The sequence below is a fragment of the Cibotium barometz genome, chromosome 2 (genome assembly GCF_041138505.1).
Source record: "Cibotium barometz isolate CiBa-2024 chromosome 2, ASM4113850v1, whole genome shotgun sequence".
NCBI lineage: Eukaryota > Viridiplantae > Streptophyta > Polypodiopsida > Cyatheales > Cibotiaceae > Cibotium > Cibotium barometz.
In genome coordinates, this window is record NC_141047.1 from 74534926 (window position 1) to 74558696 (window position 23771).

General features: G+C 44.6%; 1 protein-coding gene across 1 annotated transcript; it reads right to left on the bottom strand.

The window, feature by feature from the left end:
• Nucleotides 1-1076: 1076 nt before the first annotated feature.
• On the bottom strand, nucleotides 1077-22761 carry LOC147641462 (NEDD8-specific protease 1-like). Its single transcript, XM_086821742.1, has 4 exons — nucleotides 22419-22761; nucleotides 1986-2068; nucleotides 1801-1892; nucleotides 1077-1705 (listed from the first exon to the last, which is right to left on the bottom strand). Exons 1-4 carry the CDS (start codon nucleotides 22656-22658, stop codon nucleotides 1458-1460), a joined length of 663 nt encoding a protein of 220 aa, XP_086677868.1. The 5' UTR covers nucleotides 22659-22761; the 3' UTR covers nucleotides 1077-1457.
• Between the last annotated feature and the right edge of the window lie 1010 nt (nucleotides 22762-23771).

The following is a 23771-nucleotide window of genomic DNA, read 5'->3' on the forward strand; positions in this document are numbered from 1 at the left end:
GGAAGAAACCTAAGAGATAACAGACTATTGAGGAAATAGCTTAAGATGCAACATACAACCTGAGATGGACCATTGGCTTGAGACGAACTATTGAGAAAACAGCACGTTCTGACTTTCATAAAAGAGCAAGTCCATCAAAAATGTGTCAAAAGAAAGGACGCATAAAATTTCACCCTTTTGGTTGTTTTTTGATGCATCAAAAATGTGGTCAAAACGAAAAAAAAAAGTGGGTCAAAAAGGAAAGGGGAGAGGGGAGGGGAAGCTCGCCCTTTTACCATATCCAAAAGGATAGATGTCCTAAAGGTAAAGTTTAAAGGGTGCTTGTCCACCCTTTTGGCCACGTTCCACCTTTTCAAACTAAAACAATGGCAAAATTAAGCCACCACACATCTACTCAAACCTACCACTTCCGTACTCTTCCTACCACTTGGGAGCTAATTTTCTCTTTTGATTGCATCCAAGTGCCATGGATCACCAACAAAAGCACCTTCTCTGTTAGCAAGCTTAAATGTTGATGAGAATACTATCTACCTTGATTACCGGCCGCTATTTAATTACACATTGTTTAAATTTTAAAGTAATCTCACACTACAAAAATAAGCATGTATGTAAGCACAATAACATGCGAAATTGTTCGATAGTATCAACTATTCTTTCAACATTTGTTTCAATAAATAAATCAAGTTGACGACTTTGAAGCACCCACGACATGTTTTGTATGGTATGTCACCTAAAATTCTAACATCTATCAATCACGGTCTCTTCTACTGGTGCATGCACTACCACAAGTTCTAACACATAGTATATAGTTATAAACCTTATGGCACAGACTTTGTAAGCATCAATCTAAGTGTGTACAAAATAATGCACTACCACAAGTTCTAACACATAGTATATAGTTATAAACCTTATGGCACAGACTTTGTAAGCATCAATCTAAGTGTGTACAAAATAATGCGTGTGTAAATTGATACTCTAATAAATTGAACAATACTATTTGCCTTGGTGAATTAAAGGTATTTTTTATATATGATTAAGACACACATTGAATGTACGAGTAGCACGAGGAAAATGTATTTTTAGGTGGCAATCCCTACACTTTAAATTACAAGCAATCTCAAGATATAATTACAAAGTATTTCATGTAACTCATGATATTTTCGGTGGCAAGCCCTACGCTTCTATAATTTGGAACGTTATCGTTATACAATAGATGTTACAATTTTAGGCCCACCTGCAATTGCTTGTTTACATATCTTCTCAATATATATATATACCTTATAATTTTCTCTATCTATTTCCTCTAGAAAGATTGAACCTCAATATACTCTGAAGACAGCTGATAATTGGTGCTATGATAACCACCACCACCACCTACCTAAAACTGCAGTGTGGAATTGAACCATCTCGAGTTTAGATTAAAGAGATTAAGCTAGCATGAGGCTGTATTGCGAGAATTAAGACCTATTTTGCCCCTCAGCTAGTGATAATATAAGACTTAACACACTTTCCCTCATCTGACTTACTGCAGAAGGGGTTACTTTTTCCTTAAGAAGCGCTCTGCACTCAGTAGATCCAGCCAGTCCATTTGCATAGGCTTGGCAGAGGACCTGGGCTATAGCCATCACATACACACCACAGTCATAACCATTTTCCTGATGAGGAGTCCAAGCCTCCTCAAACATTGCATATGCACCATCTGAACCTGCATAAACAGATAGATGGGGTACGAAATGTTTGCGATTGTCGACACCTTTGACCACCCTTCTTAGAGTATCATTGATAAAAGTGAGCCTTTACCCACAAACTTTTTGATGGTAGACACAAACTCCTTCGCCTCTCCAGCATTCATCCCACCCATACTGTCATAGTGCTCAAATCTGTTGAGCTTTCTGGAAAAAACATAACCAGCAGTTTGTTCACATCATACAACAGAAGGCAACACGACCCAAATCATAAGCAGCCACCGTAAGGCAAGAGAGCACCTGTAGTAGACAAGTAATGACCAATGGCATCCGCCGCCCGCAGCATTCACATCATCATTATCATTTATTGCAAACATCACCACCTACACATGTAAAAGACTGAAAATTTATCCTTCATCTACACTTTTGAAGAGTGTATCTGTGTGCAAGAAGAAAACAGATCATGCTGTTATTGTAACGTGCATCACTCAGGTGAGTGCCAAGAAGATACAATCAGCCAGTTTTTCGGCAAGTTCAGATGCAGATGTGGTACTTATTGGGCCAGAAAGGTGCCCAAGTTAGGCACGGTTATTCTGGAATCATAAAGAACAAGGCTCTCTCTCTCTCTCAATAGGGACGCGGGGGTCTATGAGACCAAACACCAGAGGTTAGCAGTATGGAACTGCAATGGCACCCTGTGGTCAAATGCAGGAGGTTTAAGCGAGATTCTCACAAGCAAGGATGCCATTTTCTATCCTATGTGTTATTTTGCACCGTCCCACTCCCCTTATGCTGCACAGCATGGCTAATCACCGTACTTACCATTATATGGGGATATTATGGAGTTCTCATCGCTGGGGGAAGTCCTAGACTTCAATGCCAGGACAGGGAGTCAACACGTCCCACTACTCGATTTGGACAACCATATCACACTACAAGAGCTGGACATCACTGACATGGGGCTGCAGAGATCATCACAGGACTATGAAGAGGTCACGGTGTGAGGGGATTTTTGTGCCCTATGCAAAGATGATAAATAAGTATATCCAATGTAGCTTGGGGTGAGCCTTTGTTGGCAAGGACGGTCACCATTGTTTGAAACCAAACGGCTAGAATGTATGGGTAGGCCATACACTTGCTAAAAAGGTAATTGTGCATGAAGAAGCACATGGAGAAATCTAGATAAATGAAAAAGGAAAGCAAGCGACCGGTGGTAGTTTCGTTTTAGAAAGGAAGAGTGGTGTCTGTTTGTTGGGGAAAAAACGGTTTTTTGGCTACGGAGCGCGTAGAATGCCAGAGTGAAGGAGAAGAGAAGAGCAAGCATTCTCCCATTGAAGAGGTATGCAGTGTGAGCAGGTTTGTGCTGGACCAGAGCAGAGGGAGTGCTTGAGAATCAGAGAGTCAACTGAAGGTTGCAGAGGCAAGCACAATAACTCTGATTGCATCTCCGTTGGAAGTTGGAACTTGGTACAACCCAAAGACTTGTCTCAACTGTAGATTGGTGTTTGAAGGACATCTACAGAGGTGGCTGTAGAGTCCAACAAGGTGTTTTGATACTGTGGAGATTCTCCTTTTTTTGTGTTTTTTTACTCTTGTTTGAGCACAGGGTCTCAAGGTTGTTGAGACTGATTTGATTTCATCTATTTGCAGTAGATAGAGTGCTTGGAGTTTGGGTACGCAAAGCTTTTGATACAATCCCTTGAGAAAACCAAGGTTATGGTATTCCACACCTCCTACCCAGCTGCAAGCCGTACATAGACACTTACAAGGGTAGCAAGATTGAGGTGGTGCACTCATATGTCTATCTTGGAGCTACCTTCACTAGTCCCCGCTTATTTATGAGACATGCAACAGAGGATAGACTCACTAGAGGATATGCAGCTCTAGCCTTATTGGAGAGGCAATGTTTCCAAGTGCATTTTCAGGAGGCGAAGACGAAGGGTTGGCCTTGTGACACCCTAGTCACCCCGGCATGTATGTATGCAGGTCCATTCTGGGCACCAGATTTATCCCAGAAAATTGGCAGTGCATAGAGCGTCCTCAGATCATGATGCTATCACCAATGATACACAGCAAGCCATCTGTTCCCCACCAAATCATCCAGGTAGATTTTGCTACGGCTCATATGTTGATGGAGGCCCTGTTCCAGATAGCCACTTATATACAGAGAGTGAGGGAGATGGATCCACTTCGACTCCCCCAACTCGCACTACAGTCAGCACAGGAGATAGCGACCGGAGGAGAGCATTCATCTTGGTATGGCACAGTACTCACCAAATTTCAAGCACATGGATTACAGATGGACCAGCTCCCTCCATTTCAGTATGATCCAGATTCCCCGTACGTTAGGCTTACACATGAGGACAGGAACCAAGTGATCCAATACAATCTACTAGGGCTATTCTAGCATGTAATAGGTTGATTGTCATAACGTGCAACAAAGCCTTATTTATACCCGTGAATTTATGCAATTCCATTTTATTTGAGAGATAAGAGAAGACAAAGAGAAGATAGAGTCGACACAGTATTGGATCCCAATTACCCACTGAAAGCACCCCCCCCCCCCCCCCCCCCCCCCCCATGCAAGCAAGAGTATTTAATTATATTTCTTTGGAGAACTTTGTACAATTGAGTATGAAAGATGCAAGGACAAAGTAGATTGAACACACGCTGAACCATATGATTTCCAAGCTCCTTTGAATAGCTCTTCGATGACCACTATGCAAACCCAAAACTGAGGGATGCACATATGCTGGCTGAATGCTGAAGAATGCTCTTCGTAGAGGCCTTGAGAACTCTAGCACAATAAAGCGCTGACTGCTGAATGTATGCACAAGAAGCCGGAGGCCCCAGGCACACATAAGTGCTCTTGAACTGCTTGTACACTGATTTGATGAATGATGATTTACACTAAGAACTAGGCGACTGCTTATATATGATGTTTTGCTGTTGGTCGGTTCATACAAATGTTGTCGGCCTGTTTTTATGGACAAAAAATGCCTTTTTAGCAATAAATGCTGTGCAGGTTTCCATTGCCGCCCCTTATGCTGTTAGTAGCCAAGGCCTCTGTTGTGGGTGTGCCCGCCCATTTTAGGTGTTCCCCCATTTTTCCTCACTTTCCATTTTCCCATTTTTTCTAGTTGTGGGAGGGTTGTCGGCTATATCTTCTAGCCGACTGATCTGATGCTACCCGACTTGAGCCTCAGTGCTGGCCAACTGATTTTTACTTGGCTGTGAGCATCCATGCTGCTGTCGGCTGTTTATGGGCTGGCCGACCAGCAACCTGGGGCCATATAAATTGGCCTTGGCCCCCCACACTTCCATTGTATCATTTCCGGGATTTTCCAGTGTATATAGAGAGGTTATACAGCTTCTCCCCCTCTCTCATCTGCGTTTTTCTCTCTGCAGCAGTTGTCTTCATTTCCGCTATGCATTCTGAGAGCCCGAAGCTTGGAGACAATGGGACCTTGCGGATTCGCTGATTTGTGGTGCTGATTGGAGATTGATTGGGCTGTTCGAGACTTGGAGATCAGGTAGAAGGCGGCCATCACCGTTGGACAGCCACCTTGCATACTATTTGCAGCCTCTTCTTCATTTTTTTTCCCCACCCACCCTCCCTTCACAAGACCTTGTGAACGCTTGAGATGGCAGACTTGCTTGAGATGGCTGAGAAGCACGTGAAGTTCCCTACACTCCCCACGTTGCCGGTGGATCGACGGTTGGACGGAAACAACTACGGCATATGGAAGGTAATGATGGAGTCTGTCTTGGAGTCTTATGACTTGGCATTGTGGTTGGTGTTCCACGGTCGGAGTTGGAGGACGGGGAGTTGCTACCCTCTACTCAGAAAGAACCGGAGGCTCACGCACAGTTGTGGGATCGTGTCAATGCCCGTGTGCGTTCTTTCATCTTCCTTAATTGCACACCACAGGTGATTAATCATATAAAGCATATGACGCTGGCCAGAGGGATTTGGCAGCATTTGGCTTCTCTGTATAAGAGGGTATTACCCATGAAGCGAATCTCCTTGGAAGTGCAGATGCGGGTGATGAATCCTGCAAAGTCTTCGACGATGCGAGAGCACATCAACAAGTTGCAAGCTCTTCAGCAGGAGGTTCCTCAAGCTAGGAAGGAGATATCTTCAGAGATCACGCATTTGCCCTCTCAGTACTCAGCATTTTACTCCTCTTTGATCACCAATGGCAGGCTCAGCACCATCACATGAGAGGAGCTTATGCCTATGGTCTTGGACCAGGAAAAGTGTTTTATGAACCCTCCACAGGGCGTAGGTTCTGAGGCCTTGACTGGCCAGCGGTCGAAAGGCCATAACAACAACAACAATAAGGGCAAAGGGAAGTCTTCTGAGAAGAAGCCCGATTCAGGTCGTGAGAAACTAAAGGCCGAGCGGACCTGTAACGATTGTGGCGAGAAAGGCGACTATTGGAGAAAATGTCCTAAGCAGAATACTAGGAAGAGTGCTCGTTCTTCAGCTGCAAAGACTCCCGCCTTTGTGCACTTGAAGATTTTGGACACAGATGCTTCATCTTCTTCGAGCGAGGAGGTAGTTGGCTTCACCGCCAGGGATACTCGGGAGTGGATTCTTGATAGTGGTGCTTCCAGGTACATGACTTGTTACAAGACTGAGTATTTGACCTCTTTTCTTAAGCACTATGATTATGTTTAAGCATGTTTAACATTCATTGATCATGTTTTACTATGTATGTGCATGTGTAAGTTTGTACACGTGTGTGGGTGCAGATACATGCTTGGTGTGTGTGTGTGTGTGCATGCTCATATGTTTGTACATGTACATGTATGTGTTTTTTGGGTATTTCTCTTACCATGTTGCAGGTGCAGCAACTGAGACCTCTTCTCTTTTGTTGGGCACTCAAGGCATCTTGTGGGGCAGCATAGAGGTGGCCAAGGGTACAGCCCTGTAGTGCAGCAGACGGGCAGCAGTCTAGGAGACGTGGCGCTGCCACGTGGCACAGCCAAGAGCAGCCAAGTAGAAGCCCTGCGCAGCAATAGCCGGCCAACAGCCAACGCAGCCCAGGTGACGTGGCACAAGCACTGATGTGGCTGAGGCGGCTGCCAAGTGACGTGGCGGCTGACATGGCACAAGCGCTGACTACTGAGGCGGCTGGACTGCGACTCAAGCAGGCGAGCTAGCGCACACGCGAACCTCCAAAAACACAGAGAGAGAAACGCCAGGCAGCAAAAACGCGAAGAGAAAAAAAAAGCAGCGTGGAATCCAAAAAAAATAAACGCATCGCCATGTAAATTCTTTTTATTTAAAAAAAATGAGAAAAAAAAAGGAAAAGCATTCGAAGAGTCTTTTTTTTTTAAGAGAAGAAAAGCACTCATAGAAGTTTTTTTTTTCTAAAGGGGGAAAAGCTATGCTTTTCACCCCAAGCTTGTATAAAAAGGGGACCAAGGCTCTTGTATGACACAACACAAATCTGGGTGAAAGTTTCAAGGAGATTCCTTCTACGTGAAGCAAAGAGATTTCTTCTCGGAAGTTGTACAAGGGCTACGCCGACTTCAAGTGATAAATAAATACCTGCCGGGGGCGCCACGCTTTGGGGCCTATTGGTCTCTTGTGTAGGAGCACTCTAGCTCCAAGCTGTCTTCTCTTCACGAATGCTGAAAAGTAAAGAGTCTGACACAGACAACATGATAGTAGATCTTGCCAGCTCATCCATATCTTCCCACTCTTCAGCAGTAAGAGAAGCGGGCTTTACACCCCTTTCTTTGATAGGCTTGTGCTGCTTCTTCTGGAGCAACACATTATAGCACTGGGTTTGCCAAATATCATAGTTATGTGAGCCTTCAAGCTTCTTGATGTGAAGCAATGAAGAGCTCTCACCTGTGGTGGCCATAGCAATATGCAACCTGTCAATGCCTGACTCCCTGCAAAATGTGCACACACTGCACTAAAAGCACACAAAGTGCTCACAGTTGTTCTCCCAAGCTTTATGTCCCATTGCGGAAGCAAGAATGCAACTTTTCTCCCACTGTATGTGATGAAATCACCAAAATCTGGTTGCTGCAGATTTAGGACAGCACCTTAAATGTGCTCTGTTGCCCTTCCAAAGTACTGTACAACAGTACCAAGTGCTCACCTGTGATGTACCAAACCTGTACCGGCAAGTACAGCAGCTGAAATTGAACCTTTTCCTCACTCAAATCAATGTACAGCCATGCCAAAACTTGCACAAAGCTGTGCCAAATCTGTACCAGCAGGTACAGTAGCAATAAATGCTCTCCTGGCTGTCCAAGAGAAGCCCACGGTCATCCAGTGCGATAACCAGAGCTACATCGCTATTGCTCGGAACCCGGTCTTCCATGCCTAGACCAAGCACATAGGGATACAATATCACTTTGTTCGTGAGAAGATTTTGGCTGGTGACATCTTGCTTGTTTATTGTTCGACGGAGGCAATGCAGCAAACCTCTCCACGAAGTCTCTATCTCAGGCTATGCTCCAACAGCACTCCAGCTCAACGGGGGTTGGTTCCACATCCAAGAGCTGAGAGGGGGTGTTAGCAGTCATCTCCTGTCTGTATAGTATACACCAGGGCCTCTGTTGTGGGTGTGCCCGCCCATTTTAGGTGTTCCCTCATATTTCCTCACTTTCCACTCTCGCATATCTGGCATGTTTGGACATGTTGATAGACATCCTTTCTCATCTTAGGCCAATAGAATGACTCAGGCTTCTCCAATGTACTGTTGATACCTCGGTGATCTCCGGCCAGAGTGTCATGGGCATCATGAAGAAGTACCTGTCACTTTTCACTGAGTATGCATAGCCGGTTCTTGTAAAATAACCAGCCATCATGGATGGTATAGTGACCCAGTTCTGATGACTACAGTGCCAATCTATCCTCTCCACTCAATTTTTGCATTAAAAATCTGGCAAGACATGGTCATCTTTGGTGTAGCAAAGATTCTAGACAGGATCTGTTCCAAGTTCATTGTTCGAGGCTTTTGGGACGTGATGTATTCGCACTCCACTATTGGGGATTATGAGCGCGGTGTGTCCAACAGCTCATCATCTTATTCTTGGAGTTCACTGCACGAGTGTGTGGGAATTCGGCACCAAGCAAAGTTCCTTGTTGTTCGTGGTGGCATTTTGTTTCGAGGAAACAAGTTGGCGGGTGCTCTCTCCGAGGTGATTCCGATATCTGTAGTACTGGAGGGTCCATGCATCTTCATCAACTTATCTTCTTCAGACTCTTGTACACTATGAGCTGCAAAGGGGGTGTTAGAAATTGTGCATCTCAATGTATTTGGGCTTTCCCTATTTTAAGAGATTTTATCTATTTTCTGCTACTTCAAAAAGTCGTGAGCAATCACGCAACTCTATGAGCAAGCGACCACCTCCCTCACTTCACTATAAAAGGGGGCTTCTCATATTCACTTGTCAATCAAGCTATTCCAAGCACAGTGTAACGCTTTCTTGCTGGCTATTGCCATTGTAAAGCTTCATGCTATTATAAAAGGTGATCTTGTCCACAAGCTCTCTCTCCTTTGTTCCCTCTTCTCTCTCTTGTTTTGTCTATGCTTCCGCCTGTGCATACTCCAACGATTCGGTCTCACCAATGCACCTGCGACATTTAACAAGATAATGTCTCCGGTATTTGTGGAGCTCATAGGAAAGTGCATGTTCATCTTTTTAGATGATATACTCATTTTTTCTGCAACTCCAAAGCAGCATGTCTAGGATGTCCAAAAGGTCTTGCAACTTTCGCGAGACAATGCACTATACATCACAAAGAAGAGCGAATTTGGAGTAGAAGACATCCATTATCTAGGATATGTTATCAATTCAGATGGGATTAGCCTCGACCCTGAAAAGGTAAAGGCAATTCTCGAATGGGATGTTTCCAAGAATGCACAAGAGATCCGCTCTTTTGTGGGTCTCTGCCAAGCATACAGTACCCATATGGACAAATTTTCCAACCTTGCAACTCCTCTCACTAGTCTTCTCAAGGGCGTGAAGACGCGTCGTCAAAAGGTGTCCGTCACACGGGCAAAGCACTCCAAGCATTTCGTGCAATGACAAAAGTGGCCGTTGAGTCCCGGTTCTCAAATTGGCTTCATGGGATGATCATTTCGAGGTAATCACCGATGCCAGCAATCTAGCTATAGGAGTTGTCCTCGAGCAAGAAGGGCGCCCATTGACTTATTATAGCTAGAAATTAAATGATACAGAAAAGAATTATTATGTGCATGACAGAGTTATTGGGGGTGATGACAACACTTAACATTGAAAACGCTTCCTTTACGGGAGAGAGTTTACCGTTAAGACAGATCACCAGGCACTGAAATGGTTACAAACCATGCCTAGTGCCCAATGAAGTGACAAACAAGCCAGGTAGAGTCAGATATTCCAACAGTTTGGAGGTATGATTGAATACATCCCTGGCTCAAATAACCACATTGTCGATGCTCTCAATCGAAAAGGCTTGCAGGAGTCCATTGTGCTTGAAATACAAGGCAAAAATCTCGACAGTATGAAGGCACAATATGAGGATTCATTGGAATTCGGGACTCAATTTAGATTGGCCCTATAGTCAAAACCAGGTCACTACACCATTCATAATGGCTGGCTATTTTACAAGAACCAGCTGTGCATTCTAAGAAAAAAGCGACAAGCACTTCTCCATGGTGCTTATGATTCTCTCGTTGGAGGGCATTGTGGTATCAAGAGTGCATTGGAGAAACTTGAGCAATCACTCTATTAGCCAAAGACGAGACGGGATGTCTATCAATATGTCCAAGCATGTCAAATTTGCCAAAAGTGAAGGTACCTCATACGAAACAGGCATGGTTACTTCAACCTTTGACAATTCCAGATGGTCCTTTCCAGGATATCACTATGGACTTTGTTGGACCTCTTCCCGTTACATTTGGATCTTGGAACACACAGTGCATGACCATTGTGGACTGATTCAGTAAATTCTGCATGTTGATCCCATGCAAGCAAACGGCCAAAGCTGAAGATATTGCTCGCCTATTCATTTGACATTGGTACCCCATCGGAGATTTGCCAAAGACAATAACATCAAACAGGGAACCCAAGTTTACTTCAAATTTTTGAAGAGCATTGTTTGATAACTTTGGGACCAAGTTGCATCTGTCCGGTGCATTCCATCCGCAAACAGACGGCCAGACAGAAATATACAATCAACTGGCTTTTGAAGTTCTCAAATTGTATTGCCATGACAGGCAATCAAAGTGGTAGCATTATCTTCCTTTGGTTCAGTCCATCCTCAACAACACATTGGTCGAACTTCGTACGAGGCAACGTTTGGTCGTCGTTTCTCATCACTTTTGACAAGAATGGTATCACCTTCCTTAGAGGCCAACAAAACCACAGAAACATTTTCAGAGATCATTGAGTTTGTCAAAGAGCGCCTTGCCAAAGCATAGGAAGCATACACCACGCAAGCCAACAAATCAAGACGAGATGTCAACTTTAAAGAAGGGGACTAGGTATCTTCGGATTATGAAGCAAAGATTGAAGCAAGTGGGCAAACATTGTCCAAAATTATCCTTTCGCAGCTTCAGACCCTTTCCTATCATTAAAAAGATCAATAATGTCTCTATGAAGCTTAAGCTTCCCGATAGTTGGACTATGCATAATGTTTTCCATGTTTCTTGGTTGAGCCCTACATTGGTCCAACTTTGCATGATATTACAGATGAGCAACAACCGGACATGGTAGACGAAGCCGAAGTAATTGAGTCTGAATAAATTCTCCTCCACACATGGAAGCATGGATCCGGTCGAAGACAGATATAATTCTACACGAAGTTTCGAGACCAAGGTACCCACGAAGCAGTATGGCTCCACGAAGAGTTCTTTCCCGAGTACCCCAAGCTCCTAGCGGGCGGACTACTTGGAAGCCATGAACCTACCACCAAGCTGAGCAGGAGGGAATGTCACATGCACCCTGCACTGGAGTGCTATGTGACACACGTGACAGCGGCTCTACATCAGTGCATCATTCATCAGTAGGATTTACCTTTTTAGGAATATTTTGTCGTATGCCGTGGCCTCATTGTGAGCCCTAGACTGGGACATGTCGGGCACAAGCTATGTAGGTCAGTCTCCACAGCCATAGACCCCACTTGGAGAATCCTTCAGTTCATGCATGTAGAAGTCAAGCCATAGCTGTAGGTTTGCATTAGTTGTATATAGACAAGCCTATGGGCCAGGCCATAAGAGGGCCTGGGCAGCCAGTCCGCAGCCCACATGTGCTCTTCCTGCAGTCAACTAGCATTTAATGCCAAAAGGTTGCAGTCAGCCAGCATCATACACCACCTAGAACAAGACAGCCAGCATCAGGGAGTCGGCTAGGCATAAAAAGCAGCAATAACATTTTACGCAGCATTTAATGCTGTAAATTGGGCATTGTCCATTTGCTGCTGGCCGACAGCACCTAGACTGAACCGACCAGCAGCCTAACTCATATATAAGCAGTCGCCTTATTCCCACAAATTAAGATCATCATTAGTAAAGTCAGCATCAGTCCCAAACAGTTCCAAGCATTCCCAAGATCTCCACGAAGGGCATCTTCAGCATTCAGCCAGCATATGTGCATCCCTCAGTTTTGGGGTTGCTTAGTGGTCATTGAAGAGCCATTATCAGCCTACATTTGGCCTACATCATCCTTGCATCTGGCAATCCTCCGTCATCATTCATACTCATTGTAAGTTCTCCAAAGAATAATATAAGCAAATACTCCTAATTGCACAGAGGGGGGGGGTGCGGGGCACCTTCAACAGGTACAATGGGACCCAATACTATGTTGACTCTTATCTACTTTTTTCTCTCTTCCACTCTCTCTACGTGGAATTGCACAAACTCACGGGTACAAAGAAGGCTTTGTTGCGCATTGCGACGATCAACCTCTTGCATGCTACAAGGAGAGGATTAAAACTCTCAAGCACATGGTGGAGCAGTACATCAAGATCATCGATGCACGATTTGACCATCATAACTCTTTGACGAGGCAACTTCGTCGAGCTTCAAGAAAAGGATGCAAATTTGAAGATGTATTGCGAAGACCCTCATGTAAGGACACTTATGGAAAGCAAAAAGATCATGGAATCCAATGCTACAGATGTTTTCCTAGACTTCGCGTCAATGCTGGAAATAAATCCCAGGAAGTTAGCTTTCACTATCTTCTTCAAGAAGCGGATATTGCCCTTGATGCACAAGGCAAGTACAAGATAAAACAGTAACTGGGGTTGGCTGAGCCTCATCAGTCGATGGTTGCTGAGGATATTCTTCTAGAAATAGAAAGATGGCTCTTGTTCCGAACCTGCCTATTGTTCGAGATGGTTGCTGAGCATATTCTTCTAGAAAGAGAAAGATGGCTCCTGTTCCAAACATGCCTATCGTTCGAGGTGAAGATGCCTTGGAAGGAGCACAACAAATGGAATATACAAGCTCCTCTGCTAGAAGATGGACCAATGGGGGGTTGTACAAAGCCCGATTGTTTTGGGAGCCAATGTTTTTGTCACAAAAAGGACGAAGTTTCGGAGGAAATTTAGACACTATTCTGAGTGTTGTGAATTTCGGTTTTCTCCTTGATATTTATGGGATTGCGTCCCAAAAATTTTGATTGTCCATATAGTGCAACAGCTGCTGCTTGGTGCTCTTCTCCTCTCTTGAGCGCTGGCCGTACAGCAACAGCAACGTGCTATTCTTCTCTTCTGAGTGTCGACCGTACAACAAAACATGCTCTTCTCCCTTTTCTGAGCGTTGGCTGTTCAGCAGCAACCTGTTCCCTTCCTCTTCTGAGCGTTGGCCATGCAGCAAGGCAGCCGTGCGCGCTTTCTCTTCTCTGAGGGCTAGCCGTCGTACAACAGGGAAGCACTTTCTCTCTCTTCTTTCAGAGTTGGCCACTGTTTTTAGGACTGTTTCAAGGCTGATTTGTACTGGTTTTTGGTGTTGTTTGTACCTAGATCCCTGAGTAAGTGTATGTTGAGGAAGCTTTGTGGAAAATATCATTCATATCCAAAGTCATCTTTTAAAGGATTTAAGAAATACCTCCAACGAGTTGTGCCAAGCCCGATCGTTTTGGGAGCCAATGTTTTTGCCACAAAAAGAACGAAGTTTTGGAGGGAACTTAGACACTATTCTAAGTGTTGTGAATTTTGGTTTTCTCCTCGATATTTATGGGAAATTTTGATTGTACATAAATATATTGGTGACAAACTTTTTATCCAGATAAGTATTTATGTTTAATGCTTTTCTTTTGCCAATATTTGGAATTTTGTACATAATGATGAGATGTGTTTTAGGAAAGCTATTTTTTTGAAAGGCGTTTTTCTTTGGAAACCATTCTGATTCTGGAAAAGGCTTCGATATGGTTTTGATAAATAGTTTATGGTTTTGGTCTTAGTATTCAAGGCTCCTAGCAGTATGGGATGCTAGAACTGTCGCCTATGCAAGGATCTCGTATGGGGAGTATTCTAGTGGTATGGGATGCTCTATCATGAATTATTTATCAGTAACATGGATTGACTGATTCTAGACTATGAGTTGTTTTGAAGCCTAACATGGTAGGTATTCTGTGCTTGTCTGGCTGGTCAACCACATGCAGGGCTGTCTTGGACTATAGTGTGCCGGTTGAGCTTCCCTGGCTTGTGTGAACATGTGCTTGTTTTTGGAGGCTTTGTGGGGAAGGACTCTCTCACCGATCTTGGCACGGCACGTGCCTTTTACATGTATGTGGATGGATCCCTAGAAAGGATTCCGGTGTGAGCACACTAACATGTCAACAGGAGTTTATGTCTTTTGTTGGTATGTGGATGGATCCCCAAGAAGGACTTTGGTATGAGCCCACTGACATAGCAAGATTAAATGTGTGGCTTATGAAGCTTGACATGACAGAACATGTGTGGCTTATGCAGCCTGACATGACAGTACATGTATGGTGGATCCAGCCTAGCATGGTGTGTTTTCTTATTGTGCATGCATGGCATATGCAACCTGACATGACAGTACATGTATGGCAGATACAGCCTGACATGGACTAGAAACCCTAGTGCTCACTTCGTACTTATGTTATGGGAAGTCCTGAACATTCAAAAAAGCAGCAACTCTGCTGAGTATTCTATGGTTACAGTGGATCTAGACTTATGGTTTTAAATAATCAGATTATGTTGGATGGCAGTCCATCTGCAATACTTGAAGAGTATTTCCACTCGTATCAGGCTTATACAGTTGCGTTGCGGACAACTGTCTTATAAGACGGAGGGGACGTCACCAATTTGGTCCCTTCACCAATCTTGATCAGTGTTTCACACACTGAATGGAGCCAAGGTGTGAACGGGGATTTTCCACAGAAGAAAGCTAAACCATTCACCAGCATATTTTGGCCTAAAAGATGGCAACAGAGTATGAGCTACAAGGGATTTTATTTGTTGGTTTGATTTTTAAGGCAACAGGTTCACACATCATTAAAGTGTGGCCGGATTCATCACCTATGGGCATGCATATTTGGACAAAAAGGAGGCACCTAGAGGAATCTTGACCAACAAGCTGGAGAAAAGCATGAAACTTGATATTTCTGGCTATTCAGTCACTTTTGGCCAAAAAGGGGAAAAGCATAGCTATTTTGGGGGCTGGTCGACTTTATAAAAGCAAGGATGGGTTCCTCTTTTGTAGGGATCAGCTGGCGCCCCTTTCCTTGGTTGGTAGCAACCTCTTCCTGCTCTCTTCTGGGTGCTGGCCATACAGCAGAGGGTCATCAAGCACCCTTTTCTCTCTGGCCGGCTGCACAACAGCTTGCTTTCTCTCTCTTGATGCGATGTTCGTACAGTGCAGCAACAGCCATTTGGTGCTCCTCTCCTCTCTTGAGCGCTGGCCATACAGCAACAGCAGCGTGCTCTTCTTCTCTTCTGAGCGCTGCCGTACAACAACAGTAGTATGCTCTTCTCCCTTTTTGAGCGGTAGCTGTACAGCAGCAGCCTGTTCCCTTCCTCTTCTCAGCATTGGCCATACAACAGGGCAGCAACAGCGCTCTTTCTCCTCTGAGTGCTGGTCGTACAGCAGTTTCCCTCTCTGAGAGCTGGTCGTACAACAGGGCAGCACATTCTCTCTCTTCTTTTGGAGTTGGCCACTGTTTTTTGGGCTGTTTCAAGGCTGATTCTTATTGGTTTTTGGTGCTGTTCGTACCTAGATCTGTGAGCAAGTATATGTTGAGGAAGCTTTGTGGAGCACCCACACCTTGGTCTGTTGTAACAGTTTATTCTTTGAATAAAGAAGTTCCTACAGGGGGCCGGCCGTTCCAACTCATTGTTGTGTTCTTTTGGTGATTGTTTATGGTTCTTTCATCGTATTTTTCATAGCTCTGTTTGGTATCTGAAGTGTCTGTCTATTGTTCCGCTTCCCCGGCTGGTTTGAAAAACAGAGGATAGTTACTCGTCAAACTTGGTCAAAGAATATGCATGGATGCATAGTACTTTTCAAAAGCATTCCATCAATTTATAGTTGATCAAATTTGGACACCGGTTGGTCAAGTTATGGCGATTTTGCTTACGATTGACTCTTCACAAAAGTCAAAATAGAGACATATAAGCCATTGACTAAAACAAAAAGGAGTACATAGTTGGAAAATAGGTACCAAGAGTGTCATGTGCATGCACATGTACATGCTAATCTCAGGACCAATCCTAGAGTGCAGCCAGATAAAGAAGGATTAAAGAACCAGATAGAACTAGGATTTTGGAGCATTAATGTGCAGGTTATGGCAAGGGATGGACTGGAGTGGACAAGCAGACCTGTCGACTGAGTGGAATACATGAAGAGGCTGTCGGCTGCAGTAAAACAGATCGGGTACTTCCATGACGAAAAAGATGTCCAAGCGGCTGGCCGACCAACAGTCGGCCAGTTTCTCTAGTTAGTCCAAGGCCTATAAAAGGCTCTTTTGCTCGTTGTTTTTTATCATTCAGCAAGGCTAAACATTGATTCAGTCCCATATGGAGGTGTACAAGTCCAAGGTACAAGAAAGTGCACGAGTACGAGGCCCAAGGCAAGGAACACAAGACCGGGAAGAACTCCCACGAGGTTAGTTGGTGGTGTTCCACAAATCCCAAAGGGGATGGCAGTCCTATGAGTCAGGAAAGGCTTTCAAGCAACTGTTCCAAGGGAGGATGATCCTCCAAGGAGTGAGTGAGAGTGCCAAACTCATTTCTCAGGAATGAAGACCAAGACGGTGTTCAGAGACAGGCCACGAACAGAATGGGGATTGGATGGAACAGATGCATAGATCTTCTTCAGAGTTAGAGTGGATTTAAAGACCAGGCCGGGTATTCGGTGAAAAGCTTGCCAAGGTAGGAAGGATGACAGAGGGGCTCCGAGAATAGAATGGGATGATGATAGTCATCCAAGAAGTAGATTGGAATCCCGTCATCAAGTTTAGCAGAGGGGGATGTCATGTGCATGCACATGTACATGCTAATCTCAGGACCAATCCTAGAGTGCAGCCAAATAAAGAAGGATTAACGAACCAAATAGAACCAGGATTTTGGAGCATTGATGTGCAGGTTATGGCAAGGGATGGACTGGAGTGGACAAGCAGACTTTTCGGCTGAGTGGAATACATGAAGAGGCTGTCAGCTGCAGTAAAACAGGTCGGGTACTTCCATGATGAAAAAGATGTCTAAGCGGCTGGCCGACCAACAGTCAGCCAATTACTCTAGTTTATCATTTAGTGTCACGTGCATCTTGCACTTGGATGCGACGTAGACATATCTATATAGAAGGTGCAAGACCTGGGATGGTAAACTGGTCCCATGTGAGCCCAATCTGGGACGAGTCAGCCAAGGTTCCATCCTAGTCGTCCGAGGTCAGGTGTGCTTTGTCCTGCACATGAGCCCAAGGTCAGGTGTGCATTGTCCTGCACATGAAACAGTGCCAGTCCACATTGTGAGTCTCCCTCTGGAATGATGTCAGTGACTCTGTGTATCTGGTATGATACCGGATGCCAGAACACTATGTAGACAGTTAGATGTACCATGTATGATCAGAAATTGATCTTGAATCAAGGGGCTTTTCAAGATTTTATGCTTGTTGAGCTTGGCAAAGCAGCAGGCAAGACTTTTATGCCTTGAATCCTCAGAAATCCACTTGCAGTCAAGGGGCTTTTGCCCAATTTCTGTTCGGGACTGTTTTATGCAGTGGTGGGGACTGTAAAAGGCTGATTTTCACTCATTTGGACAGCCAGGAGAGCATTTATTGCTACTGTACCTGCTGGTACAGATTTGGTACAACCTTGTACAAGTTTTGGCATGGCTGCACATTGATTTGAGTGAGGAAAAGGCTCAATTTCAGCTGCTGTACTTGCCGGTACAGATTTGGTACATCATTGGTGAGCACTTGGTACTGTTGTACAGTACTTTGGAAGGGGAACAGAGCACATTTAAGGTGCTGTCCTAAATCTGCAGCAACCAGATTTTGGTGATTTCATCACATACAGTGGGAGTAGAGTTGCATTTGTGCTTCCGCAGTGGGAGATAAACTTTGGGCGAACAACTGTGAGCACTTTGTGTGCTTTTGGTGCAGTGTTTGCACATCTTGCAGGGAGTCAGGCATTGACTGTGACAGGTTGCATATAGCTATGGCAACTACAGGTGAGAGCTCTTCATTGCTTCACATCAAGAAGCTTGAAGGCTCACATAATTATGACATTTGGCAAACCCAGTGCTATAATGTGTTGCTCCAGAAGAAGCAGCACAAGCCTATCAAAGAAAGGGGTGTAATGCCAGCTTCTCTTACTGCTGAAGAATAAGGCTTGGAAGTTGGAAGAGTCAAGACTCAAGAGGCTTGAGGGAGAGGTGAGAGAGAGAGAGAGAGAGTCTAGATTCTAGAATCTAGATAGTAGGGCGGCGGCCCGCGGGCCTTGTGTGAGAGCCTAGAGGCTTGGAACTTGGAAGTTGGAAGAGAGAAGAAGCTTGAGCCTTGAGAGTTGTGAACTTGTGTGTGCTTGTAGCCTTGTAGAGGCTTGTTCTTATATAGATAGGCAAGAGAGAGAGAGAGAGAGAGGAAAGCCTCAAGGGCAAGAGAGACAGAGAGAGAGGGCCAAGCCTCAAAGAGCCAACAGCCATAAACGGCTAGAAACGGGAAGTGAAACGCCTAGAAACGGGAAGGCGCAACGGCAAAAAACGCGAGCAACGGCTCTATGCTGTCCCCGCACAATGCCGTCCCCGACCGGCGTCCCCCGTCCCTGCGCCGTCCCCGTTGTCGTCCCCTGTGAGAAACGCGCCGTGGGGGACGTCCGTCCATCCCCGCCGTCCTGGCGTTCCAAGCTGCCGTCCCCTCCGTCCCCTGTGACTATGCACCAAGCACTTAAGTGGCTCCCGACGATGCCAAGTGCCCAGTGGAGTGCTCAACACACTAGACAATGTCAGCTCTTCCACCAGGTTGGAGGAATGATCAAGTACATCCCTGGTCAGCATAACCCATTAGTAGATGGTGTTAGTAGAAAGACCAGCATCCAGACCAGTCAGGAGTCTACCATTCTCAACATCTCTGGAAAAGACTTATAAGTCAATATGTCGATTCCGCAAAGTTTGGTACTCAACCCAATTTGGCCCTCAATTTTGAGCCTGGCCATTATTCAATTCACAGACAAGCATGTAAGTTTAGACGAGATATCCACTTCAAGGAAGGGAATTGGGTCTCTCATTGCATCATGAAACAAAGATTGAAACAAGTGGACAAACATTGTCCCAAGCTTTCATTCCATAGTTTTGGCCCTTTTCCAATAGTCAAAAAGTTAAGTGATGTCTCCATGAAGTTAAAATTGCCTACCAATTGGACAATGCATGATGTTTTCCATGTTTCTTGGCTAAAACCATATGTTGGTCCAGAAGTGTTTGATGTTTCAGATGAACAGCAGCCAGACGTGGTAGACGAAGCAGAAGTTATTGAGCCCGAGCATATCCTTCTTCATCGTTGCAAGCATGGTTCCGGTCAATGGATACGTCAGTTCTATACGAAATTCCGACATCGAGGTACCCACGAAGCCGTATGGCTAGATGAGGAGTTCTTCTAGGAGTACCTCAAGTTGTTGGCGGACTACTTGGAAGCCATGAACCTGCCGCCAAGCTAAGCAGGAGGGAATGTCACATGCACTCTGCACTCAGTGCATGGTGACAAACCGGCTCATCATCAGCAGTGCAACATTTGTACATTATTAGAACCCAGTAGGATGATATTTGTCGTACGCCATGATCCCATTGTACATCCTCAGTCCAGGATAAGTCACGCACGAGCTACATAGGTCATTCCTCAGCCTTAGCGGGTCGGTCAGTCAGTCAAGTCCCTTAACCCACTTGGAGAGAATCATTCATGGGCGAAGGTAACATATCATTCATAAGCATTTACAACATAGTTACATAGCTTAGAACAGTCCACCGCAGTCCTTTCTCAGCCTCAGGTGTGCAGCCCTTCCTCATGTCCTTGGGAAGAGTGCATAGGCTCGAGATCAGTTCATCGAGATGTTTCTACAGCCGTGTACAGTTCAGCCAGGCTTCCGATCCTCCGAGATCTTGCGTTTGGCTTATCTACAATCCACAGTCATTCTCTCTATAGTAATAAAGCAAATACTATCACGTTATCGGGATAGGCGGCCCTTCAGTGGGTAATTTGAGACCCAATCTGGTGTACAGTTCTCATATATCTCTCTCATCTCTTTAAAGTTTGAAGTATTAAAGTGAATTGCTAAACTCACGAAACTCAGGATACAGAAGACGATGTGAGCATTTGTGTGACAGAATCTTCCAATACAAAGACTTTCGTTGCATATTACAACAACCATAGACACTCGAGCATTACCCAGTACCGGATACACCTCGGAAAGAGCACCTGCTAACTCCTCGAAACAAAATGCCACCCTAAACAACAAAGAAATTTGCTTGGCTCCGAATTCCCACACCAGTGTGTAGTGGACTCCAAGTATATAGAATGATGAGCTGTCGGACAAACCACACCCATAATCTCCCAATAGTGAACTGTGAACACAACACGTCCAAAAAACCTCGAACAATGAACTTGGAACTCATCGAGCCCATAACTCTACTACACCAAGCTAACCTTGTCCTGCCATATTTTTAATGATTGGAACTCCAACTCACGGTTCCCATGCACCACAATGGAGCTGCTAATAGCCCCCCCCTCTCCGACTCACAGGCCTCCTCTGGCTAGAAGCACATGGGGGGAAACAATCTGTATAGCTAGAGAAGAACACCATCACAGTCCTCCTAGATCGAAATCGCCCTGGGAACCCTCGATGAGTAACTAGAAGTATCTGTATCACTCTCATGTGTCGTATCTTTGTCCTTCTTCTAGGATGAAGCCTTGCCCTTGCCCTTACCTTGCTCTTGTCCTTGCCCTTCTTCTTGGACAGGCAGTCCTTAAACAAATGTCCTTTCTTCCCACAAGAGTAGCAACAACTCTGACCTTTCTTTTGTACTGAAGCAAGTGCCTCATCCGGACTATTAAGAGACACCTTGATCTGACCCTCAGAAACAAGAAAAAACTCTTCTTCCAAGAGAAGGGAGTTACGGTCATCTCAAAGCCCAAGAAACCACGTCGTACTCCGAAGGAAGCTTTGTGAGGATTAGTGCAGCCAACTACGCAAAGAACAAGGCAACACCCATTGCCAATAACTGGTCAAGGATAACCTTGGCCTTCATACGGAACGATTGCATAGAACTACTAGCAAGAAATACCAAACTATAGAGTTGCCCTTGCAAAGTAACTGCCCTCATCGATGAATCTCGAGTATAGAGATCCTCCAACTTGGACCAAACTTGATGTGCACTAGCAAGAGTTTACACAGCCGGTGAGACCTCCTTTGTAATGGTCCACACAAGCACCGAGTGTACCTTAGAATCACAATCCTCCCAGTCTTATAATTCCGCAAAGGATTCATCACCCTGAAATAGAGTCCAACGCCTCGATTTCTAAGACACTTAGGCTTTTTCTCATTGCCCTAAACAATCTCCCACAAACCTTTATGAATGAACCAGATCCGCATATTCAACTTCAAATGAGCATCGTTGGTACTGTTTAACTTATCCTCCTTGTTTGTACAAGAGGGAGCCATATCCACATCAACAAAGTACGCCACCAAAACAAAAATCTCAGCACTCCAAGATTCATTGACATACAGGGGATTCAGATTCTGACATGTCAACTGTGCGGGAAATAATCCAATGTTGCTAAGTTGTTCAGATCTGGTAGGCCTTACTCTAAAAGGACTAAAAATTATAAGGCTCAAATATGTTTCTACCGAGGGACCCTCAGACATGTTTTCTGCTGTGCAACCATGACGATGATGGTATCCCCCTTCAGAGTGGCTTCTTGTTTCTTTTATTATATGGTTTGCATGGTCACACAATGAGAGCAAACTTCTTATCTACACATCTTCGTTGTTCTGCCCTAGCCACATGCATAGTGAGAGGGCATCCTTTTCTGATGCATGCCGTAAGCTTTCAAGTGTTTTCGATAGAAATACATCTCTTTTGATCTCTTGATCATTTTCGTGTCTCCTTTTTTACATGTAGTGCATGGTAACACCATGAGGGCAACTGCACATTCGCTTTCTTCTTCCTTGTCACATGTATAGACTTCTTCTCTGCACATGCCCGTGAAAAGCAAGGGTTCCCTAATGCCTTAATGTTTCGAGCGGAAGGAATGAATGGCATACCTCGCGCTCTAGAAGGCGGAGAGGATCGATGGTGGCGTGTAAGGTGTGGGTGTCCGGGCAGTGGGAGATCCAGAAGGTGATGGCGGGCGAGACCAGGAGGAGGTGATCGGGGGCCGAGAGGTGGGCGAAGAAGAACTCGATAAGGCGGTCGTTCAGGAAGTCACGGCAGCGCAGCGCCTCCACATCCGAGCTCCACAACACCACGTCGCCGCAGCTGAACACCTTCCTGTCAGCAGCCATTTTGCTTTTCCAGAACTTGTCATCTGATTAGTGACCAAAATCGATATATATTAATGCCCTACAAAAGGGCAGTAATTAACGCATTCTAAGGTAAACCCCAAGTGCTCGAAAATGTTTTTTTCAACCCTTCAAAGTAAAGGCAATGCTTTGGCTTAACGCGAGCTAGAAAAGGACCAATGAACACAAAGCCCCCTTTTTGAAAAGAGGATCCCATTGTCCCACTTTTTCTTGAGCATTTCGTGTGTGTAAAGGGTACTTGACCAAAAACGAGGGGATTAAACGACACTCCCCCTATCATCATTCTCCTTGTAAATGGGATGCCAAACGACTCTTGTAAAGAGTTTTTTTTTGTCTTAAGGCGATTTCTATTCAAATCTATGCTCACTTTGGAGACAATGCATTTTTTGGGAATAATAGATATATATTTTTATTTACCAAAAAGCAACTTTACATCACTTTATCATCATTCAGACCCTATTTAGTAAACTGCAGAAGATCAAAGACCATCTATCATCCTCCAATACAAAGTAAGACTTCTCCCATGAGATCTGATACCCTAGTTGAATGCAGGCTTCAATCATGGCTTCAATAGTGCATCCTTTAGATGACTGCTTTTCCAGAACATCTCCCTTCTTAGACCAGATTTTGACTATAAGTCTGGTTCCAAACGGGTTTTCAATAAAAGCCATAAATGTGTAATCCATCTACTTCACTTTCCTATACCATCTTCTAGTCTTTGGTCCAAACTTAACTGGCTTTGACTTCAGATTCAGTCCTGTGATTCCCTGAAAGCATACAAACAACCTGTTAGGCTCAACCCAATATAAATGATAGTCTCCCTCTCAAGAATAGGAGTCAAGTGATAGCTGTCTACAAGGCCTGAATCATCTGTATCATCTCATCCTTATTCAACTTATTTACCAAATGTATGGACCAACATATATATATACATTTATGCATCTATCCCTGTGTCACATACTTTTTGAAATACTATACAATTCTTGGTGTTCCATATCTCCCAAAGACAACAGAATCTGATTACATTGAAGATCAAATCAGCATGTCCATCATTAATTGCCCATCTCCCTAGTAGCCAATCCCCCCATTGACCTT